General features: G+C 45.3%; 1 protein-coding gene and 1 long non-coding RNA gene across 3 annotated transcripts in view; one reads left to right on the forward strand and one right to left on the reverse strand.

The window, feature by feature from the left end:
- LOC308480325 overlaps positions 1–24423 on the reverse strand; it is a 70339-nt gene that overhangs the window by 702 nt on the left and 45214 nt on the right. The window lies entirely within an intron of this gene.
- Positions 212–13555, forward strand: LOC308480106 (uncharacterized protein). 2 transcript variants are annotated; one of them, XM_081011450.1, is made up of 7 exons: positions 212–346; positions 1063–1251; positions 3742–3801; positions 5806–6144; positions 8690–8765; positions 10474–10560; positions 12555–13555. In XM_081011450.1, exons 2-7 carry the CDS (start codon positions 1071–1073, stop codon positions 13003–13005), a joined length of 1194 nt encoding a protein of 397 aa, XP_080867576.1. In that variant the 5' UTR covers positions 212–346; positions 1063–1070; the 3' UTR covers positions 13006–13555. The 2 variants fall into 2 exon arrangements, with proteins under 2 accessions (XP_080867576.1, XP_080867577.1); XM_081011451.1 differs by lacking the exon at positions 1063–1251.

Consider the following 24423-nt stretch of genomic DNA (forward strand, 5'->3'; position numbering starts at 1 on the left):
TGAAATGTAGCTGAAAATGTTGGCGATAGGAGGAGATGGGGGGGAAGGCTCGAGATTCAGAGAAATCTCTTTATACGGATAGGTTTTTGGTTTGATATAAACTTATATTTGTAAAATCCAATAAAAATAATTTCAAAATAAATGAACAAACAACCATGCAGATAGTTTTTTAAAAATGAAAAAAGCTTGATTTCTTTTTCTGAAAAGATCTTCAGTAGACGCCTAGAGACAAAAAGAGGGGAAGCCTGGTGATTCTTCATCAGGAGGACATTCCACAGTGCCACCACTGAAAAGGCCCAGCGTCTTGCAGCTGTCCATGACATCTCACATAGCAATGGGACAGAAGGTAAGACTATTGATTTCAATGTTCATGCCAACCATATAATATCAGATGTGTCAGCAAATATGGTGTCTAGCCTTCTTTATTCAAGGATGTGGAACCTCAGGCCTGGTGGCCAAATGTGGCCCTCTAGCTCTTTCTACCTGGTCCTCAGGATTCTCCCCAGCTCACGCCCACTCCTCAGACACACCCCTTATCCCTGGGGCCACACCCCTCATTGGTACTGCTTCCCACCCTCAGCTGTTTTTGCCTGGCTTGAATGTGCCCTTGAACTCTGACAATGATCACAGCTAATTTATTAATTGCCTTCTAAACCACCATCTGAAGGTGATTCACACAGAGGATAATCAGAAGCATTTAAAAATTCAAAACACAACATATACATTTAAAAACTGGCAAAAACCGCTGGGAGGAGTGTAGAGAGAAGAAATGTCAAGGTGCGTCTGCAACAGCACAATCGGATGTCTTCATCTGCCCCGGCTGCAACAAAACATGTCTCTCCCAAAACATGTCTCTACAGCCACAGCAGGCACTGTAACTCTCTACTGGTTTGATTTCAAACTCTGTAGGCATGTGCCAATAGGTAAAGTGTTTGCTAACCATTTACAGAAAGCTTAGAGTACCAACTCATAATGCATTAACAGGTGGTTTTCTTCCTTTCAAGAAAGAGACATGTGAATTGTTCCCTCAGATCTTCCCTGTCTCTTCTTTCTTATCTTAAGTGACCCAGATGCCAATGGCTGCCAAGCTTTATGTTCTCATCCGCTGGCCAGACGGAAGCCGTGTTATCAACATTGAAAACATCAAGGAACCACGGAAACCTTTCCACCTCTATGAGGCTGGGGAGCAAGTTCTGGCCCGATGCCCAGGCTTCAGTGGTCTCTATTGGGGAATTGTGGAAGGAATAAGCGGTAAGCAGAACTCACTATATAGCTAAGTTTTTGTAATAACCAACAAACAAACACACTTCCATTAATGGGTGGGTTTTATGGAGGTACTGCCTTGAAAATTTGTTCTATTTGCTCTCCAAGATCTCAGAAGTTCCTCCGTTGTTCTGCTCAAAGAGGAAAGAACCCCAAAACTTTGAAACTCTTTTTCCAAGTCTTATCAACTTTGAACAGCCCAGGACTCTCAACAGGCCATCCTGTGCCCATAAGGGATCAAAGGATGGCATCCACTAGGGATGCAGGATACATTTGGTTTTAGCAATTTGCAGCATGTGAACCACAGCACAACTAAAATCTGCACTTCTTCAAGCATTGCATAGAATCATAGAATCATAGAGTTGGAAGAGACCACAAGGGCCATCGAGTCCAACCCCCTGCCAAGCAGGAAACACCATCAGAGCACTCCTGACATATGGTTGTCAAGCCTCTGCTTAAAGACCTCCGAAGAAGGAGACTCCACCCCACTCCTTGGCAGCAAATTCCACTGTTGAACAGCTCTTACTGTCAGGAAGTTCTTCCTAACTTGCAATGCTGTTCTCCAGCACAAATAAAGGTAAAGGGACCCCTGACCATTAGGTCCAGACGTGGCCGACTCTGGGGTTGCAGCGCTCATCTCGCTTTACTGGCTGAGGGAGCCGGCGTACAGCTTCCGGGTCATGTGGCCAGCATGACTAAGCCGCTTCTGGTGAACCAGAGCAGCACACGGAAATGCCTTTTACCTTCCCGCCAGAGTGGTACCTATTTATCTACTTGCACTTTGATGTGCTTTCGAACTGCTAAGTTGGCAGGAGCAGGGACCGAGCAAGTGGTTTAACCTACACAAATAGGGAACAAAAAATGTGCACATTAAGTGAAAGTGTGCGGAACTGCATGGCAGTGTGCTTAGAGTGTTGGACTTGGACCCGGAAGACCAGAGTTCAAATCCCCACTCAGCCAAGAAGCTCACTGGGTGACTTTGGGCCAGTCCCTGCCTCTCAGCCTAACCTGCTTCACGCCTTGAGCCATCTTGAGTTCCTTGGAGGAAAGGCGGGATGTAAATGTAGCTAATAAAGAACAATAATACAGGTGTTAATATAAATAGCATACAAAATACATTACATCAGGGGGAAATTGCTTGCAAAAATAGATATATTAGGGAATATGAGGACAAAAATGCTGATTTTTTAATATTACAAACATGTGCAAACGTGGTAAACTGAGCTCAAGTCTGGAAAAAATGGAGAGATCTCCATCTAAGAGATTTGTGCATCCCGTACATCCACAACACAGCTTAGCTTGACTAACAACCAGCATTCACTGCAGGCCCAGAAAAGTGTGGCTCCATCTCCCCGCAATTAATCAAATGTTTTTTGCTTCCCTCAGTATCTGAGTAGAAATTTCCTAATTTACCCTTGAAGATAACTAGTGTCATAGAGTGATTTAAAATGGTGGTCCTGTACAAATGTACTTGGGAATAAGTCCTGTTAGACCTGGTAGGACTTAAGGTAAAGTTAAAGGGACCCCTGACCATTAGGTCCAGTCATGGCCGACTCTGGGGTTGCGGCGCTCATCTCGCATTATTGGCCAAGGGAGCCAGCGTACAGCTTCCGGGTCATGTGGCCAGCATGACTAAGCCGCTTCTGGCGAACCAGAGCAGCGCACAAAAATGCTGTTTACCTTCCCGCCGGAGTGGTACCTATTTATCTACTTGCACTTTACGTGCTTTCGAACTGCTAGGTGGGCAGGAGCAGGGACCGAGCAACAGGAGCTCACCCCGTTGCGGGGATTCGAAACGCCGACCTTCTGATCAGCAAGCCCTAGGCTCTGTGGTTTAACCCACAGCGCCACCCGCGTCCCGGTAGCACTTACTTCCAAGTAAATATTCATTAAAGCTGGGCTGCAGAAGACCAACCATGAACCAGATCAGGAGGTCCTTAGTTCATATCTTGCCACTGCTATGAGCTCACTGAATGGGCCTTTGGAAAACTTCTGTCTCTTGACTGCAGTCTGCTCATCTGCAAAATGGGCAGAATTCATGGCTTTTTTGAGGAATGCTGAAACAATGAATTGATCCAATGAAATCACTGTGCATGTGGAACTTCCCCTCCTTATCATTCTCCCTGTGCCCTCAGTCACCCAGAAATCTGTACCAATGAAGTGAGAAAACCCTCAGAGCAGATTTGGGGGTGAGGAAGGCTTGCAGAGGTGCACCGAGGGCCGGGGGGGCGGTGCGGAGAAAAAGGGGAAGTTTTGTTGGGCAAGACAGATTTCTGCTCATGCAATGACTTGGAATCAATCCACTGTATATGAATTGCCTTGAGTATTCCAAAGCATTAAGTAAATGGCATGTATTATTGTTGTCAAAATTTTGTATTGGGCAAAAGTTGATGACGGTTCTACAGCACAGTGGGATGGATTTGCCTGCAACCTTTGTGGAGGTGAAAAATGAATATTAAAAGGCCTTTCTTCCAACAGAGCATAAATATATCCTGGAGAAAAAGCTACAAGAGGATAAAGAACTGCTGGAGATGTTGGGTAAGCAGAGTCCCTAATTGTGGTTTGTAAGTGCAGCAGGGGCTCAGGGCAGTCCAGTATTAAATTTTCAAAACATAATTCAGAAAGGATCTAAATTAGTATGGTTCCAAAGCTTCCTTCTGCATTTTCCCTACCCTTCTACACCAATAAATGAGAACAGAGATTGCACTTGAAAATTGTGTCAAAGGGGAGAGATAATTATCATTAAATGCTCGTAGATGGGGCATCCTTACCTTACTTCCGAGGTGGCCAAAAGACTTTTGTGGCTGTCCTTTATTTCATTCCACAAATCATCTCGGCAGTGATCTTCATTTTGCAGCCTCCCTGGTTGCCTGCACTTCCTCAAAATCCCATGCTATTTTTGGTTGAACTTCCCTATAAGCATGGGGAGATGGGGAGGCTGTCTACCATGTTCCTGGCAGTATGAAGGGGAAGGGGAATAGATTCAGTTTAATAATAATAATAATAATAATAATAATAATAATAATTAATTATTATTATTATTTTATTATCTATAGCCCGCCCATCTGGCTGGATTTGCTCAGCCACTCTTGACGGCTCCCAACAGAATAAAACTTCCAGCATTAAAAACTTCCCTAAACAGGGACTTAAATGTGGACTTACTGAATTTGCTGTTTTCAAAACGAATATGTGAACCAAAACACAGCCTTCAAAGTTCAGTGCAATTCTCTGGCCAAGAAATGTCTACAAGCATGCAGATACTTAGCTATTTTTTGCATATAAATGCATATAGTAGTGAAAATAATATACAAAAATGCATTTAATTGGAGAAAATGGCTTTGCAGAAATGTGTACACACTAAAATGCTGATGAATTTTCATGAGGACTTTTTTTTTTAATCACAAGCGGAGAAATAAAGAACTGAATTTAAGACTGGAAAAATGAGAAACTGAGAGAAACTAAAACTGGCATCTCTACCTGACAGCTGTGAATTGTTGTTTTTAAAAGAGGAAGTCAGTTTCCTTAGAAGAAAAATCAGCAAGCACACAAATGTCAGACACTTGTTACCCAGCCTTCCCACTTTCCTATAATTGAGATAAAGTCCTGGGGAAGATAACTCTTCCTTTGGCTTCTTTTTCATATCAGGAAGTGCGGGCAGCTAGGGAGGCTGCAGAGCTCTAGAGAAATGTCTAATGGAAAGAAAACACACACACACACAAACAAACAAACAAACAAACAAACACGTAGTGTGATGGTCAGAGTGTTGGACAAGGACCTAGTTCTGGTCTCCACTCAGCCATGAAGCTCACTGGGTGACCTTGGGCCAGGCACTGTTTCTCAGCTTAACCAACCTCACAGGTTTGTTACAAGGATAAAAAGAGGAGCGAGAGAAAGATGGGGTGCAAATGTAATAATCAATAAATGTTCTTCCTGGCCTCTGTACTTGTGGAATGCTTGCTGGGCAGCTGGTCCTGATGCTGCCAGTCTGCACTGACAATATTTAGCTAGATCAACCAATGCTCTGACTCGGTGTAAGATACCATCCTACATTCCTAAAAAGTTTAGGCAGCAAATGCTGTAAAAGTTCCCTGTTCAAGTTCCTGGAAAGCCACAGCCCATCACAGTAGATGACAATGTGGGACTAGACAGACTAGTCTTTATAAGGGAATTCTCAATATGGAATATTCTAATCATGCTATACAGTGCAATTCTTTGGCCAACAAATCTGTACAGTGGTACCTCTGGTTATGTTCGCTTCATGTTATGTTCTTTCAGGTTATGTCCCGCGGCGACCCGGAAGTACCAGAAAGGGTTACTTCCGGGTTTCGCCACTCGCGCATGCTCAGATGTGGAAAATGATGCACATGCGCATAAGCGGTGAATTGCGACCCGCTCATGCGCAGACGCACAGCTGCGGGTTGCGCTCTTTTCATGTTGCGAACGGGCCTCCAGAACAGATTCCGTTCGCAACCAGAGGTACCATTGTACAAGCAAGAATAACACACACAATGTTATTGTTTGGTGCACTTTTCCTGATTTCAGATGATCAGTCAGCAGTGCAGAATCTGGGGCCACCACAGCCAAAGAGGTCCAGAAAGTCCTTTCCCAAGTGGAACCCAGGGAACGGTTTGAAGAAATGCCCCAGTGATAAAGATGTCGAGACCACCGTGGAAGATGAAGAGGCTGATCTCCAGCAAGATCCTGCAACCTCTTCTGGCCTTAGAGAGGTGCGCACCCTTGGTGTCATGATGAGGTCCCATTCCTCTGAACCAGCCACTCCTCACTCTTCTACTCCCTTTCATGTATCGCCTTCTTTCCTAACGATATCTTCTGCTGGGGCATTCCCAAGAGGGGCAACGAGGCCAAGCCCAGCAACCAGAGGTAAAACATCTGTTATGATCAAAGAATGGAATGAGGGTGCAACAGGTGTACAGCAAATGTGAGATGATTACATTCATTTGTATTCCCAGCATATGAGCCTGCTAATTCGTATGCCATGTGTTCTGAGTTGTGGGAAATTGCAGTCAAACAGAACTATGCATGAGTGCTAGTTAGTGCATGGAAGAGCTGCAGGGGTCAGCAAACTTTTTCAGCAGGGGGCCAGTCCACTGTCCCTCAGACCTTGTGGGGGGCCAGACTATCTTTTGGGGGCAAAGAAGAAGAATGAATTCCTATGCCCCACAAATAACCCAGAGATGCATTTTAAATAAAAGGGCACATTCTACTCATGTAAAAACATGCTGATTCCCGCGGGCCAGATTTAGAAGGTGATTGGTCTGGATCCAGCCCCCAGGCCTTAGTTTGCCTACCCATAAGCTAAGGCAATAGAGTTGAAGTCCTAGGCTCAGCTAGGTCACTCTCCCTTTTCTCCAATAAGGGAGGAAGTGAAGACTTCTTCCTGTTATCTCTCACTCCATGCCATGTAACTGATCAAGGAAGACGTGCTCCAAGCTTAGAGCATGTGTTTGAAGCTACACTAGTGGCCAAAATTGTGGGAACCTTTTGGGGAAAGTGTATTTCTGAGGTTTGATGGCTCATAACAGCTGATTGGCTCTCTAAACACTCATGCTCATTAGCTACATTCAAATGAAATCAATCACCCTAAGCAAGTTATGCTTCCTTTTTCTGGTTATTTGGCTATAACTTTTGATAGCTAAAGGTAAAGGTACCCCTGCCTGTATGGGCCAGTCTTGCCAGACTCTAGGGTTGTGCGCTCATCTCACTCTATAGGCCGGGAGCCAGCGCTGTCCGCAGACACTTCCGGGTCACGTGGCCAGCGTGACAAGCTGCATCTGGCGAGCCAGCGCACCACACAGAACGCCGTTTACCTTCCCGCTGGTAAGCGGTCCCTATTTATCTACTTGCACCCGGAGGTGCTTTCGAACTGCTAGGTTGGCAGGCGCTGGGACCGAACGACGGGAGCGCACCCCGCCACGAGGATTCAAACCGCCGACCATGCGATCAGCAAGTCCTAGGCACTGAGGTTTTACCCACAGCGCCACCCACGTCCCTTTTGATAGAAACATATAATTGAACAAACTTTGTTGCATTACATTCTTCAATAAATTATCTTTCCATTGATTTACAATTTTATGGTATTACTCAAAATGAAGTGGTGTTATGAGCCATCAAACCTCAGAAATACACTTTTTCCAAAAGGTTTCCACAAGAGTGTTCTGCCTGTGTTTTCCTTGCTGCTGCTTGGATAAATTCATGAATCTGACCTTTGGCATGCTTTGTACGTGAAGCATTTTAAACTTACTTCACAGCGTGGTCTGTTCATTTTAAGAAGAGGAGCGCTTTTTGCAAGTGGACTGATTGGGATAAAAAGATTTAATAGCCTACATTCCTAACACTTCACAGTGCTGCTTTACTTTTATGTGTTTAAACTCTGCTACTGGAGGCTTCTCTCCTGCTGGAGAGTGAGTTTAATCCCACGTTTTGAATCCAGACACCCAGCCGATTCTTTTGCTATTCGCCCCACACGCATGGGTCACAAGGATTATATATTTTCCTCCCACATGAGTTTCATACAGAATTTCCTCCCTTGCAAGGGCTTCCTTCCCCACTGTGGAGGAAACACAATGCATACAAAGGAATGACTTTGTGGCTCTTCTTCCTCCATTGAAATGACTGATAAATTGTGGATTTGAGGGGCTTCCTGTGAGCATAGAAGCATATATGAGGTTTCTGAGCATGAAGATGCACTTATCATTATTGAAAGATCTACAATGACTCCCAGTACGTTTCCGAGCACAATTCAAAGTGTTGGTGCTGACCTTTAAAGCCCTAAAGGGCCTCAGCCCAGTATACCTGAAGGAGCGTCTCCACCCCCATCGTTCAGTCCAGACACTGAGGTCCAGCGCCGGGGGCCTTCTGGTAGTTCCCTCACTGTGAGAAGCCAAGTTACAGGGAACCAGGAAGAGGGCCTTCTCGGTAGTGGCACCCGCCCTGTGGAACGCCCTCCCATCAGATGTCAAAGAGAAAAACAACTACCAGACTTTTAGAAGACATATGAAGGCAGCCCTGTTTAGGGAAGCTTTTAATGTTGAACAGACCACTGTATTTTAATACTTTGTTGGAAGCCGCCCAGAGTGGCTGGGGAAACCCAGCCAGATGGGTGGGGTATAAATAAATTATTATTATTATTATTATTATTATTATTATTATTATTATTATTATATTGAATTACATTTGGAGCCGACTCTACAGTAACATTAGACTGGATCTTCTCCTCAGTATCTCTGTCAAAGAAATCAGAAAATCACACATCAAAATGGATACCTAAATGCTGTTGAATCCTTAGAAGACCATCACTTTAATGTGGTGGCCATAAATGTATTGGTTGCACTTAGAACAACAAAGGGGTTTTCATCTGCCATGTTTAATTTTACATAATCTTTCCTTATCCTATCTTCTTTTTTAGATTACAATAACATAGCAACTAGGAGGAGGTCTGATGATCCTCTGGCCCAATGTCAGAAACATATCTTCATAAACAGGTAATGTATTCCCCTCTCCCCCTAAAAAACCCCCAAATTGTACAAATGTGTCATGGTATACGGATCAAGCATTTTCATTTTCATTAGGAGTAGGGGTTGGGGAGAAGTTTAATTTGGTTCACGTTTAAAGGCCAACCTGAAAGTATAGGCAAACCGAAACACAGCCATCCTTTGAAATTTGCACTTCTCTGAATTTTGCAATGCAGTTCTCCATCCAAGTACAAAAATGCATGTACTACGGTAAAGTGTCCCTAAAAATGCATATAATAATAATAATAATAATAATAATAATAATAATAATTTTTATTTATATCCCGCCCTCCCCAGCCAAGGCCGGGCTCAGGGCGGCTAACAAGCAATAATAAAAACAAGTTGAATGATTACAACTTAAAAACAAAATTAAAATACAACATTAAAATATTGAAACATTAAAATATTAAAATGTAGCCTCATCGCAGGAGAAGAAAGGAAAAGAAAAAAGAAAGGGAGGGAGGGAATCAAATTGGCTCCAAGCCAAAGGCCAGGCAGAACAACTCTGTCTTACAGGCCCTGTGGAAAGAAATCAGATCCTGAAGGGCCCTGGTCTCATGAGGCAGAGCGTTCCACCAGGCCGGAGCCAGAGTTGAAAAGGCCCTGGCTCTGGTTGAAGCTAATCTAACTTCCTTAGGGCCCGGGACCACTAGGGTGTTGGACCTTGAGGCTCTCCATGGGGCATACCGGGAGAGGCGGTCCCGTAGGTACGATGGTCCTAGGCCGTGAAGGGCTTTAAAGGTCAAAAGCAGCACCTTAAATCTGACCCTGTACTCCACCGGAAGCCAGTGCAGCTTGAAAACATATTAATGAAATAACACAAAAATGCATTGTATAAGGGGACACTGCTTTGAAGAAATGTATCTATTAGGCAAATTTTGCAAAGAAATGTGGAAACATTAACAGAGGAGAAATGAGAATCTGAAACTGACAGATTCACCCATCCCTAATTAGGAGTGCAATTCAGTTCCTGGCAAAATGTGTTAAGAGGATTTTAAGTTGAGCGGTGAATGTGCATAATCACCAGCCATGGTGCACATTCACCAGCCCTCGTGGAGAATGTGCACCTAATCCTTCCATGGAGAGGTAATTGTGCACATTTCCTGGTCCATATACACAAACAGGCCTTGGAGGATGTGCATATGGTGAATGGATTTTGTTTACACTTGGGAGAAGAAGATGGTTAAAGAATATTTTGCTCAGCTAGAGATGAAAGCAGGTGAGCTCCATAATGTGCAGGAGGGTTGTGCTATGACACAGGTGGGGAACCTCAGACCCAGAAGCTGAATGTGGTCCTAGCAGCCACTCTGTTTGGCCCTTGAGAGTTTCCCTAGGCTCCACACCCTTCCCAGGCCACATACCCTTCTCGCTCTGTTATGCAGCCTCCTTGGATGTTTCTGACTGCTTGTAATGTATTAATAGAATCTGATATAATGTCTCGTGCATGTCTGGATGGAGGAAAGATAAGTCTGTGTGTAGACACTAACCAAAAAAGGAAAAAAATACATTTGCTTTTCTGCCCAAGTTTGCCTCCAGTTGCACCCATCAGTGTCAGCACTTCACACACACAAAATGAAACAAAACCGTATAATCTTCTCTTGGTCTAAAGATAGTGGGTTGTTGCTGTTTTTAATGAACTCTGGAGTCACTTGTTTCAGCTATCTGTTTGTTCTTCTAGCTGTGATAAGTCAAAGGACACCAATTCTCTGGAAATGGATGGCTTTGAGGTGGCTCAGAAAGTCTTCAGTGCTTGTGAAATGGAAAGGTAATCTGGCAGGGAAGAGACCCATCTGCCCCTAATTGCATTTCTAGCATCTTGCGGGAATATAATGGGATATAGATTAGACATGCCTGGAAACCTAATAGCAATTTTCAGGCCCACAAACTCACCTGGCTTTTCCATTGGATGGATTCTAGCTGGAGTGTCCAGCATTGCTAGTGATGGCAGAGAAGTGAAATATTTCAGTATCACATACCAGCCACTTACTAGGTGGGTTCCTAACCCAAACACTATTGTTTTCCTTCTGGCTAGAACTACATAGGGCAGTTCCAGCAGTGGACTGTGACACCCCTGCGTTTAATTCTTCATAACACTTACGCCAGGGTTGAGTAACCCTTTTCAGTCTCAGGGTCAAATCCTCAGCAATTTCTCATAACATTCAGAACTGCTGTGCTGAAGTACAGGGGTCACACACCAGTAATTAAAGGTCTGATATAAAAATGTCAGCAGCTGAAATTTTCCTCATAATTGTATTTCCAGATTAAAACAGGCTTGCCCAGTCTAATTTGTCCCAGCCACACAGCTGTAAAGGTGTAATGCACCATTTGCTTTCTTCCTATCCCTGTACTTCTTGCTGCAAGCTGCTCCTATTAGAAGAGAGCAAATCTCTTCAGCAAAGAAAATACAGGAAATGCCTCGTGTTCCTTCCTTCTGATTGCTTAGTAGCAGCAAGTGTGACTAAGTATCGTTCACAACAGCAGCACCTTCATATCTGCCTAATTAGCCAGAGAAGGTTGCCACCTCATTTTGTTTCCTAACTTTCTTTATATTTCATAATTTACTTATTTATTTCATTAAATTTATATACCGCTTGATTATAAAGAAACCTCAAAGAGGTTTACAAAAAGATAACACACGAAAATCAATTCAAAAATCACAACCATACTTTAAAACAGATGCACGTTAAAATACCGAAACAGAATAAAATTACCTCAACTTTCTAAGCATCTGGGTAGGCTTGTCTAAACAAGAATGTTTTTAACAGGCACTGAAAAGAGTACAAGTTACAGGTAGGTAGCCATGTTGGTCTGCCGTAGTTGAAACAAAATGAAAAAATTCCTTCCAGTAGCGCCTTAGAGACCAACTAAGTTTGTTATTGGTATGAGCTTTCATGTGCATGTATCTGAAGAAATGTGCATGCACACAAAAGTGGTGCCAATTCCATTTATCAAAGAGGTCGAGTGGGCGCATGTGGGGTAAGGCGATATATAATTGACTTCCCCCTTTTTGTTAACGAAAGCTAAGGCTCTAGACCTCCAGCTGGAGGTGACGGGGGAAGGGAATGAATGTGAAGATGAACTAGAAAGTGTTCAAAGTTCTACCCCAACATGAACTTCCTTCACCTTTAGTTCACCTGGCAATTATGGGGACTACTTCCAGGAGTAGCTCTGAGGTTTTCGCACTACATCCAACTGAACTAGTTCATTTCAGACATCTAGAGGGCACACGGTTCAGTAAAGCTGACTTAGATGGCTTGACAAAAAGAGAGAGAGAGAGAGAGAGAGAGAGAGAGAGAGAGATGTTTTTGGACAATGGATCTGTCCATAGCTATTAGTGATAACAGCTGAATGGAACCTCCATTAGAAGCAGAATGTCACACTGTGTACCAGGTGCTAAGGACTGGAGACAAAGAATAAGAAAAGGCTGTCATGTTCATTCTCTGTCTGTGAGTGCCCCAGACATCTGATGTTCTAAATTGATGTTCTAAAGGGAGTGCTAGACTGGAGGTCCTTTATCTGATTAATCAAGGCAGTTCTTAAGTGCTAAAAAGAGTTTGTTGCTATTGCTGCTATTGTTGTTGTTGTTTAGTCGTTTAGTCGTGTCTGGCTCTACGTGACCCCATGGACCAGAGCACACCAGGCACTCCTGTCTTCCACTGCCTCCCGCAGTTTGGTCTGATAGCTTCATCATCCATGAATTTGTCTACGCTCCTATCCCCCCCTTTTAAAGCCATCCATGTTGTTGCTTGACTCCTCTAGGGAAGAAAAGATCGAGCATCTTGAACAAATGGTCCTCAGCCTCCAGAGAGAAGTCCTCTCCTTGAAGCGGAAAGTGCAGTACCTGGAAGCATCCTCCTTTAAGGAGCAAGAGCCCACACGCCATCCCTGCGAGGCATCCGAACTCTTCAATGGGTACACCAGGGGGCAACTCAAAGAGGCCATCCGGTTTGACCAGAAGATCAGCACCGCTTGCAAAACACTCCTCTACAAGCTCTTCAGTTCTGACTATATACAGAGCCATTCCATCACGGGGAGGCGGGGAAACACCTTCCGGGAGGCTAAGCCCATGATGGACGAGAGATGCATAAAAATCATCAGGGTTTTGCTGAAGCAGAAGTTTGGGGACCATCTGAGCGACACGGTGATCACGGAGAAGATCCAGAACGTGCAGAAAGCTCTGAGGCAGAAATTCAAGACAGAATGTCTCTGAGATGCACCATCCCATCTGTAGATGAGATGGGGGTTCCCTGCTACGTTATCACCAGTGTTGATCGGGGCCTTGGAGATGAAAGACGCCTACTGTTGAGACCCCAGATCTTTGCTGTCTGATCTTGAAAGCCTTTCTGAAGCTGAAGCTGCTACCATCCTGTCATTGGGAATACGGATCTATTGCTTACCCTACGCAGAAGTGGAGCTAAGAGCTGTGAAGCAGGCAGTTTGCCATATGCACCAGCTCATAAACTGATTTCCATATGCTAGGAGACAGATGAGATGTTAGGAAGCAGGACACCACGTGAAGCTCAGCTGGTCATAAAGTGATATCCACATGCTGGGAGCCAGATGAGACTGGAACCTCTTATAGAACAGCAATGCAGTCCCAAACAATCTTTTCTAGGAATAAGGTCCACTGAACTCAGTGGGTCTTCTGAGTGGATAGGCATAGGATTATGCTTTCATTGATTTTGGATTGTATTCATTGCTTTTGTTTGCACTACCAAATTAGCATTCTGCTTTCTCACTTTGTATGTCTTTTGCTCTCTCTCTCTCTCTCTCTCTCTCTCTCTCTCTCTCTCTCTTTCTCGCCTTCTCCATATTAAATGGCTCATAAATTTTCTATTTTATGTTGTTTTTTTCCGTGTGTGTATGCAAAACAAGAGCCCATTTATTATGGAGGCCTCAAAGAGCAATACAGGTTTTTTTAATACCATGAGTACAGCCTGTTCAGTAATTTTTATTTCTTTTCCCCCCGTAGGAGCAAATGGCAGCCATTCATTTATATGGCAGGAAGTCTAGAGGTGCACACAGAAAGCTCAATGGGTGGGGCTGGATGTGCTCCCTACCTCTGGAGAGATGCAGTACAGTGGTACCTCGGGTTAAGTACTTAATTCGTTCTGGAGGTCCGTTCTTAACCTGAAACTGTTCTTAACCTGAAGCACCACTTTTGCTAGTGGGGCCTCCCGCTGCTGCCGCGCTGCTAGAGCATGATTTCTGTTCTCATCCTGAAGCAAAGTTCTTAACCCGAGGTACTATTTCTGGGTTAGCGGAGTCTGTAACCTGAAGCGTTTGTAACCTGAAGCGTATGTAACCCGAGGTACCACTGTACTTGGGATGAAGAACAGGGCTGCCTCTGCACTTGTGTGGTTTGGGATTTTAAAATCGCATGTATATCCAATCTTTTCCTCCAAGCAGCTCTCCCTCTCCCCATTTAACCCCCACAACAACCGTGTGAGGTAGGTTAGGTTGCAAGGCAGTGACTGGCTCAAAGTCACCCAGTGAACTTTATGCCCAAGTGGGGATTTGAACCTTGGCCTCCCAGGTCTTCGTCTGACACTCTAACTGCAACACCCCACTAGCTCCCTGGTTGCAGCAGGGAGTGGAAAACCTTAGCTCTGAATGTCAGTGTGGTGCAGTGGTTAAGAGCGGTGGACTCCTAATCTGGGGAACCGGGTTCGCGTCTCCACTCCTCCACATGCAGCTGCTGGGTGACCTTGGGCTACTCACACTTCTTTGAAGTCTCTCAGCCCCACTCACCTCACAGAGTGTTTGTTGTGGGGGAGGAAGGGAAAGGAGAATGTTAGCCGCTTTGAGACTCCTGAAGGGGAGTGATAAAGCGGGATATCAAATCCAAACTCTTCTTCTTCAAATGTGACCTGCAGGCAGCTGTGCATCATGAGGTCCTGGTTCCTGGGGTGGGTGCAAGCACGCCAGAGGGTGGGACACGGAGAACAGAGGGTGAGGGATCCAGCCGCGGCACTCCGTCCCTTGCAGCCGACACCGCCAGAGCAACCCTCCCTGCAATGGAGCCAAGCGGGCCACGCTGCACCACTGGCCAGCCCATGCAGGGGGGAGCTTGGCCAGCCAACCCAGCTCTTGGCGGGTGCGAAGCAGGTGCCCCCAGCACAGCATGGTGTAGTGGTTAAGAGAAGTGGACTCATAATCTGGTGAACCGGGTTCAATTCCCCGCTCCTCCACATGCAGCTGCTGGGTGGCCTTGGGAATGTGGCCTCCAGTCTGACCCCTACCCCTGTTGTCTAATAGGATTCGATGGGAGCCACTGATATCTGACTCAGCCCTTATCTGCATGCCTTTGAATCTGCAGACCTCCACTCTGGTGGGCTTCTTGTGGACAAAGACATCTTAGGCTTTGAAACCATGACGAAGAGAGAGAGAGAGAGAGAGAGAGAGAGAGAGAGAGAGAGAGATGAAGCAGGCAGAGACTGGGGCTAGTCTAAATGTCAATTCATGGAGCTGAGAGTAACGCAGGTGAAGTGGGGGGGGGGGGGGAGAGAGAGAGCAGGATAAAGCTCCAGACAAACAGAATTGAGCCTCGGAAGGTGCTAAAAAACATTATTTATATTCTAGGGCCCTCCAGTTAGCTTAAAGCATTTCAAGTGCCAGATAACCTTCAAAAAGATGTAATTTGATGGAAATTTATGCCATGACGCTATTTTGAAAAAATAAGGGTGTTCTTGAACAACTACATTGTGCCATTTGTATCAGGACTGGGGAACCTATGGCCCTGCAGAGGATGTTCTGCTCCAGCTCCCATCAGCCCAGGTCAGCATGGCCAATGGTCAAGGATGATGTGAGATAGAGTCCACCAACATCTGGAAGGCCACATGAGGCTCCCCCAACCTGGTGTCCTCCAGTTTTTTTGGCACTACAGCTTCCATCAGCCCCAGACAGCATGACACATGTATATTAAATACATTATTATTTATTAACTTTCTATAGTTCCCTTCATCCGAGGATCACAGGGCTGTTTACAACATAGAATCATGGAATTGTAGAGTTGGAAGGGACCACGAGGGTCATCTAGTCCAACCCCCTGCAGTGTAGGAATCTTTCCCTCAACATGGGGCTCAAACCAATAATAATAATAATAATAATAATAATAATAATAATAATTTATTATTTATACCCCGCCCATCTGGCTGGGTCTCCCCAGCCACCCTGGGCGGCTTCCAACAAAGTATTACAATACAGTGGTCTGTTAAACATTAAAAGCTTCCCTAAACAGGGCTGCCTTCAGATGTCTTCTAAAAGTCTGGTAGTTGTTCTTCTCTTTGATATCTGGTGGGAGGGCGTTCCACAGGACGGGCGCCACTCCCGAGAAGGCCCTCTGCCTGGTTCCCTGTAACTTCGCTTCTTGCAGTGAGGGAACCGCCAGAAGGCCCTCGGCGCTGGACCTCAGTGTCTGGGCAGAACGATGGGGGTGGAGACGCTCCTTCAGGTATATTGGACCGAGATTAAGAATAAAATACATAAAATAAAGTAAGAGTCTCGTGCTCTTCCGACTGAATACATTCTCTCTGTGTCTTATTCACTCTCTATCTAGAGACTGATGGGTGGAAAGGGAGTAAGAAGACATCATCTTCCATTTTGCCCTGTGTTTATCACATGCAGGACTGTTCCTATACAACCATGGTTTGTCTTCTGCCGAAACGTACAACATTTGCCTCACTGCGCTGTGGTGAAATTACACAGCTCAGTGTAATTAGTTTCATAAATTACACTTTCATTGTGTTATTCCATCCCATTCATTTCCATGCAAAGGAAACACAATGTAAAAGGGGGAAGATATAATCAATTGCATCATCATTTGCGGACTGAAAGCAGTGACATATGAACATCAATTGTGGAATGATCCACTGGATTAATTTCGGTCCTGTACATGGGGTGACTAAGCGGACATTGTCAATTTCTGCTCCCATTTCCATTGGAAGTTCCCACCCCCCTTACATGCAAAATGTTAAAAAGAGATTCTTGATATAAAAGATGTATTATGACCAACAAAGCTTACTAACAAAGCCTATTCTTCCAACAGTGATCAGCCTTTTTATTGCTGAATAACCAGTGATCTCAAACAAGTATTGTGATGTTGGTTATGTATGGTGTCTCACCCACTGAAATACTAATTCTGAATAATACTTGCACATTGCTTAAGCTAAGTAGCACCCACATCAGAATCACCATACATTCTTCTTTGGCGATCACTTGTAGCCGAGTAAGATTGTCTTCCATGAACATGGCTTTAACAGTGAGTCCGTAAGTGACTGTGGAGGCCAATTCTGGATCCACATGTCCTTCTAAAGTGGGGACATAGGTTTCTGGGCGGGAGTTGATCAGGGTGATGGTTTGCCAAGCATGCCTTCCTCTTAGCACATTTCTCCCTTTCTTCCTGAGTTCAAGCGTCTTCAAAGCCCATGACACTTTTGGTAAGGGCTGTTCTCCAATTGGAGTGCTCGCAGGTCAGTGTTTCCCAGTTGTCAGTGTTTATACTACATTTTTATTTTTATTTTAGATTTGCTTTGAGAGAATCTTTAAAACTCTTTTGCTGACCACCAGCATTACGCTTTCCATATTTATGTTCAGGATAGAGTAGTTACTTTGGAAGATGATAATCAGGCATCCGAACAACATGAACAGTCCAACGAAGTTGATGTTGACGAATCATTGCTTCGACACTTGTGATCTTTGCTTCTTCCAGTACACTGGCATTAGTTTGCATGTCTTCCCAAGTGATATGTAAAATTTTTGGAGACACCGTTGATGGAATCTTTTGAGGACTTGGAGTTTACAATGTGGCCCAATTTAGCCGCAGGGCTCATCCTTGTAGAAGCTTCACCTTACCTTAGGGGATGAGAATGCCATGGCCCCCCCAGATGCTGCAATTGGACTGGTTGCTACCTGGACCTTTTAGCAAGCCATCTGGGACATTTAGATAAGCATTGGGTCAGTTGGCTAAGACAAACTGCTGCTTTCATTCTGCAGGCTGCCTGGCTCTCCACACATGGCTTCTCCCCGGAGCTTTCTGCCTCTCTATCTGTCTTGGAGAGCGGGAAATATGTTTAAGAGGCCGCTGCTGGCAGTTCCAGCCCAGGCTTGTTCATTTCCCCAGGTTACCATGCTTCGCAGACTGCTGGATTTAATTGGAAACGTCATTGTCTGCAGACTTGCTTGGGCTCTGTTCCTGTGACCAGCTCTGGCTCACGTGTCGGGGGCTGAGTCCTGCCAACAGGCAACAACATACAGAAGCAGCAGATCCACTTAGTGTATGAACCAAAGTTTCGTTTCGAGAATCTGCGGTGATCATGATGCCCAGACCAAAGGCTAGAGGAGCAGGACAGGTGCTGGCTAAGCATCATTGAATGCACAGATTATTCTTACTTCCATGCCAACTTTGAGATAAGCGCAGGAATGGACCCTTTATCTTCCTCTGAAGATCATTGTCCGGATAGTCAATGAATCTTTGATAACTCTGTTTGCTTGAACTGGGAAGCAGCTGTTCATGGAAAACACCCCAGTTATAAACTAATTCCTCATTATGCCTCATTTCCTTAAAGGGTTGGAGGCAAAATTCTACACACACACACACACACACACACACACACACAGTTAAATGGTGTGTGTGTGTGTGTGTGCATTTTATCCACCTTTCAGGTTTACATTTGCCAGTGTTGATAATGCATCCTTTTGACAGCTAAGCATTTCATCAGATTCACGAAGGTAGAAACCTGTTCAGTCTTCTGGATTTCCATTTGTGACTGAAAGCAACAGCTGTGCTCATGAGGAAATTCTGTCTTTCTGTCTAGTGGTATTTGCATGTTTGATTGAAGATATGACAATTCATCACGGGTCTTTTGTTAAACCAGTAAGTCATTTTGGCTTCACAATGATATTGGGCAGAGTGCCCCACACAGCTCAAAAAAATCTGTAAGATTGTTGTCGGTGTTAGAAGAAACTTCTGAAGGCATAGGGACGCAGGTAGCGCTGTGGTTTAAACCACTGAGCCACTTGAGCTTGCTGATCAGAAGGTCGGCGGTTCGAATCCCTGTGACGGGGTGAGCTCCCGTTGCTCTGTCCCAGCTCCTGCCAACCTACCAGTTTGAAAGCACCCCAGTGCAAGTAGGTAAATGGCATTTCTGTGCGTTCTGGCATTTGGTCCTCTGTGTGGCAGTAGCGGTTAAGTCATGTTGGCAACATGACCCGGAAAGCTGTCTGCAGACAAACACTGGCTCCCTCGGCCTTAAAGCGAGATGAGCGCCACAACCCCACAGTCACCTTTGACTGGACTTAACCATTCAGGGATCCTTTACCTTTCTGAAAGCATCAACCATTCTCTTTGTTAAGTCAGTAGGCCTGGCCATGTTTGTTAGGTATCTATTTACATGTCTAAGGAGCTGGTTGAGTACAGCTGTGTTGGCATGGGAAGAGCTGGGTGATGTTTTTTCAGGAGGATGTAAGCCTTCCCCTCCTCACCTGGTTGGAGGACACATCATCTTGTAGGAAGGAGAGCAATATCCCAGGAGCTAAACTTTTGTTTTAGTTACGTCAGGAGCTGGAAGCAGGGAAGGTGAAGCTTGCTCTCCAAGCTGAGACTAAAGCTATGGCTTTCCTGAAAACCTATTTGGAAAGCGGGATACGTTGGAGTGTAAATCCTATGAGCCTTGCTATCTTATACACAGGATGTAGATATGTTTAAATTAAACCACATATCCTAAAGACACAGATGCGGGTGGTGCTGTGGGTAAAACCACACAGCCTAGGACTTGCCTAGGAAGGCCAGCAGTTCAAATCCCCATGATGGGGTGAGCTCCTGTTGCTCGGTCCCTGCTCCTGCCAACCTAGCAGTTTGAAAGCACGTCAAAGTACAAGTAGATAAATAGGTTCCGCTCCGGCAGGAAGGTAAACGGCATTTCTGTGCGCTGCTCTGGTTCACCAGAAGCGGCTTAGTCATGCTGGCCACATGACCCGGAAGCTGTACGCCGGCTCCCTCGGCCAATAAAGCGAGATGAGCGCCGCAACTCCAGAGTCGGCAACGACTGGAACTAATGGTCAGGGGTCCCTTTACCTTTACCTTTATCCTAGAGACACCACAATCTCCAGTGACCTTGATTCCAAGGAAACCAAACCTTGGGTAAGTTCTGGAATCCCTGAAGTCTCTTGCTGCTCAGAGATTGGGGCGCACACGACAATGTTCTGTTAAGAAACCAACCTCTGTTCAGGTGTAGCATGGCTGTGCAATGAGCATGTGGGAGAGCTGCACTTGGATTGTGAATGTAGACTGCAAAGCGCATGGTGCAGTGCGAGTGATAAGTCCATGCACAAAAATATCCAGGGCCATTCAAATGTGAAATATGGTCTGTATTCAGAGTGACCGAGAAGAATCTGAGATAAATTGTGTGAGTTACAGAGCAAGTTCTGGAGCATGATTCCACCTGAGTGATATCCCGGATTTCATCTTGAATTCTGTATTGCACCTCTATAGCATGTTTCTGTCTTCATTTCCTCCCAAACGCCACAATTCACTATGAAATGCAATTTGCTACATTACTAATTCAGGCACCTTCTCTTGCTGGGGGGAGCATAAGAGGAAGAAGAAGCAACTTCTGGAAAATTACATGGTATATTTCAATATCCCCCCCTCCCAAATGCATTTATAGCACCTGTCATAGGCACACACATTATATTTGTGGAGAAATAATTCATTCCATCCAGCAAAAGAATGTGCAGGAAGAAGGAGATTATGCTGACATTTTGGATTAGAAATTTTTCCCCCCTCGATGGCAGGTACTCAACAAGTGGCAGCAAATTGCAGATTTCTCCCAGTACATCCCATTCCCCCGGGGAAACTTCAGATCAGAAAAAGCATAACTATAAAGCCAGCTCACAAATTTGTATTATCTAATACTAAGGAAAATAACCAATGTATTATAGGCTGAGGAATCTTCTTTCTATATGAAAATGTGGTTGCTCGACTATGACAGATCTCTGGAACTTACTACCCCTTAGGACTTGTTGTTGCTGTTTAGTTGTTTAGTCGTGTCTGACACTTCATGACCCCATGGACCAGAGCACACCAGGCACTCCTGTCTTCCACTGCCTCCCGCAGTTTGGTAAAACTCATGCTGGTAGCTTTGAGAACACTGTCCAGCCATCTCGTCCACTGTCTTCTCCTTGTGCCCTCCATCTTTCCCAACATCAGGGACTTTTCCAGGGAGTCTTCTCTTCTCATGAGGTGGCCAAAGTACTGGAGCCTCAGCTTCACAATCTGTCCTTCCAGTGAGCACTCAGGGCTGATTTCCTTAAGAATGGGTAGGTTTCTGTCCCCTTAGGACAGAAAGCGTCATTTAGTATGGTACCATCTGCCTATGTAGCAGAGATGGGAAATCTGTGGTCCTTCAGATCTTGGTGACCTCCAGTGTCCACCATTTTACAGCCACTGGTTCACAGATTGCTTCACAAACTTAGAATTAGGTATGTTTGTCTTTACATGTGAATGTAACTGAATTTCTCCCCCATGTCTGTGCAATGATTATGGGACAAGAAACTGGCATTCTCCTTTGCCCACCAAGCTTCCACCACTGGCTGGGGCAGCAACATCTGCAGAGCAGAGGAAAGCAGTCCCCTTCCAGAGCCACCCAGCACATTCTCCCAGTTCCACTCTTTCTGACAACTTCATAAACTTCTAGCAGGTTTTACTGAGTAACCTTGGGTTCTTCTACCTCTCATCCTGAAAAGCAGGCCTCTCCTGGAGTTGCAAAGCACCAGCTACAAAGTGTGCAATCGCTGACTTCCATCTTCCAGAGAGAGCCAGTGTGGTGTAGTGGTTAAGAGCAGTGGACTCATAATCTGATGAACCGGGTTCGCTTCCCCGCTTCTCCACATGCAGCTGCTGGGTGACCTTGGGCTAGTCACACTTCTCTGAAGTCTTTCAGCCCCACTCACCACACAGAGTGTTTGTTGTGGAGGAGGAAGTGAAAGGAGATTGTTAGCCACTTTGAGACTCCTTAAGGGGAGTGAAAGGCAGGATATCAAGTCCAAACTCCTCCTCCTCCTCCCCTTCTTCTTCTTCTTCTTCTTCTTCTTCTTCTTCTTCTTCTTCTTCCACAATAGGGGGATATTCACCACTGGGCGATAGTTGCTCAACACTCCTGGGTCCAGGGAGGTCTTCTTAAGGAAGGGGTGAACTGCCAGCTCCTTCAAGGCAGTTGGTACCATCCCCTTCACCGATGAAGTATTAATTGCTCCCTGGATCCACTTAGGCAACCCCCTACAGCTAGCTCTTAGAAGCCAAGATAGTTGAGGGTCAAGGAGACAGGTGGCCAGCTTCATTTCTCTAAGCAGCTTGTTCACATCCTCAGGCTGCAATTATCTAAACTGATCCAGTACAGATGGAACAGGCAGTCTCTAGACACCTCCACTGGACTAGCATCCAACTCTGTCTGAACCATAGAGCTAGGAGTTCGTATTTGATATTTGCCACCAAAATCCCCTGCAAAAAATAAAATAAAAAATAGAACTTTTGGAGTATTCTCCCCACCTCCCAGAAAGTTTTACTTGGATGCAAGTTTTTGGACTCGGGTGGCGCTGTGGGTTAAACCGCAGAGCCTAGGACTTGCCGATCAGAAGGTCAACGGTTCGAATCCCCGTGAAGGGGTGAGCTCCCGCTGCTCGGTCCCTGCTCCTGCCAACCCAGCAGTTTGAAAGCACGTCAAAGTGCAAGTAGATAAATAGGTACCACTCTGGCGGGAAGGTAAACGGCATTTCCGTGTGCTGCTCTGGTTCGCCAGAAGCGGCTTAGTCATGCTGGCCACATCAAGGGAAGTAATAGTGCCCCTGTATTCTGCTCTGGTCAGACCTCACCTGGAGTACTGTGTCCAGTTCTGGGCACCACAGTTCAAGAAGGACACTGACAAACTGGAACGTGTCCAGAGGAGGGCAACCAAAATGGTCAAAGGCCTGGAAACGATGCCTTATGAGGAACGGCTAAGGGAGCTGGGCATGTTTAGCCTGGAGAAGAGGAGGTTAAGGGGTGATATGATAGCCATGTTCAAATATATAAAAGGATGTCACATAGAGGAGGGAGAAAGGTTGTTTTCTGCTGCTCCAGAGAAGCGGACACGGAGCAATGGATCCAAACTACAAGAAAGAAGATTCCACCTAAACATTAGGAAGAACTTCCTGACAGTAAGAGCTGTTCGACAGTGGAATTTGCTGCCAAGGAGTGTGGTGGAGTCTCCTACTTTGGAGGTCTTTAAGCAGAGGCTTGACAACCATATGTCAGGAGTGCTCTGATGGTGTTTCCTGCTTGGCAGGGGGTTGGACTCGATGGCCCTTGTGGTCTCTTCCAACTCTATGATTCTATGATTCTATTATTCTATGCCCCGGAAGCTGTACGCCGGCTCCCTCGGCCAATAAAGCGAGATGAGCGCCGCAACCCCAGAGTCGGCCACGACTGGACCTAATGGTCAGGGGTCCCTTTACCTTTACCTTTATACAGCTGCAAATAAAATGTTTTAAATGTGTTTCAAGTGCAATATAAAATGTGACACTAGATGGTGATGGTCAGCCTTATGGAAAATTCAATGTGTTTTTAAAAACGCTTTTTTTAAAAAAGCATTTTCAGACCGGTTTTTATATGGGTATAGATTCCACCATAGAGTTGAGTCAAGCAATCCACCCTTCTTTATCTTATAAGCAATTTCACCGTCAGGCTAACACTGCAGCGCAAAGCACTGGCAAAGGTGAGTCGCAGCAAAGTACTTGTGATTCATTTAAACACACAGAGCAATTTGTCAGAGCATGTAACAGAATGCTGCTTAGCTTTCCCTTGAGGATTTGCTAAGAGATCTGTCGCTTGTGCCTTGTGCCCCCGCAAAGGGAGCAACAGCTCATCAACATGACAATATGGCAGAGCCATTAGGAGGAATCAATGGGGGGGAGGGTGTCATTTTAAGTTCTTTCTGTAGGTGTCCATTAACACACTCCTCTCATCCTTTCTGGTGAGAAACAGATAGGAAGTTCATTACTTTAATTCACTTTTTACAGTACAGAATTGAAAACTAAATTAGAAGGAACTTGGCTCCCGGAACACAGAATACTTTCAGTTCATTAGCGGATTGCCCCAGTTAGAATACACAGAAACAGGGCGGCATTCGACTAAATAATAATTGCGTGTGCAGAATGACTGCTGATTGCACAAAAGGACTTGACCCCTTCTCCTCCCCCTGAGGCCATCCCAGATCTGTTCCAGAGGGTTGATAGAACCCCTAAAACAGGGATGTCCAACCAGTAGATCATGATCTACCAGTAGATCCCCAGCTGATCCTGGTGGATTGTGGGATCCTTATCATGTACAGTGGTACCTCAGGTAAAGAACTTAATTCGTTCCGGAGGTCCATTCTTAACCTGAAACTGTTCTTAACCTGAAGCACCACTTTAGCTAATGGGGCCTCCTGCTGCCGCCGAGCCGCTGGAGCGTGATTTCTGTTCTCATCCTGAAGCAAAGGTCTTAACCCGAGGTAATGTTTCTGGGTTGGCAGAGTTTGTAACCTGAAGCGTCTGTAACCTGAAGAATCTGTAACCCGAGGTACTGTCACGGCTAAAAATTGGCCGCTGTTTC

Source organism: Podarcis pityusensis (genome assembly GCF_964106645.2).
Source record: "Podarcis pityusensis genome assembly, chromosome: 6".
Classification (NCBI taxonomy): Eukaryota; Metazoa; Chordata; class Lepidosauria; order Squamata; family Lacertidae; genus Podarcis; species Podarcis pityusensis.

Excerpts from the sequence above, each read along its gene's own strand:
- LOC308480106 (XM_081011450.1), top strand. The coding sequence starts at position 1,071 with ATGCCAATGGCTGCCAAGCTTTATGTTCTCATCCGCTGGCCAGACGGA. Across the intron at positions 1,252-3,741 it reads AATTGTGGAAGGAATAAGCG|AGCATAAATATATCCTGGAG; the intron begins GTAAGCAGAACT and ends TTCTTCCAACAG. Across the intron at positions 6,145-8,689 it reads GCCAAGCCCAGCAACCAGAG|ATTACAATAACATAGCAACT; the intron begins GTAAAACATCTG and ends CTTCTTTTTTAG.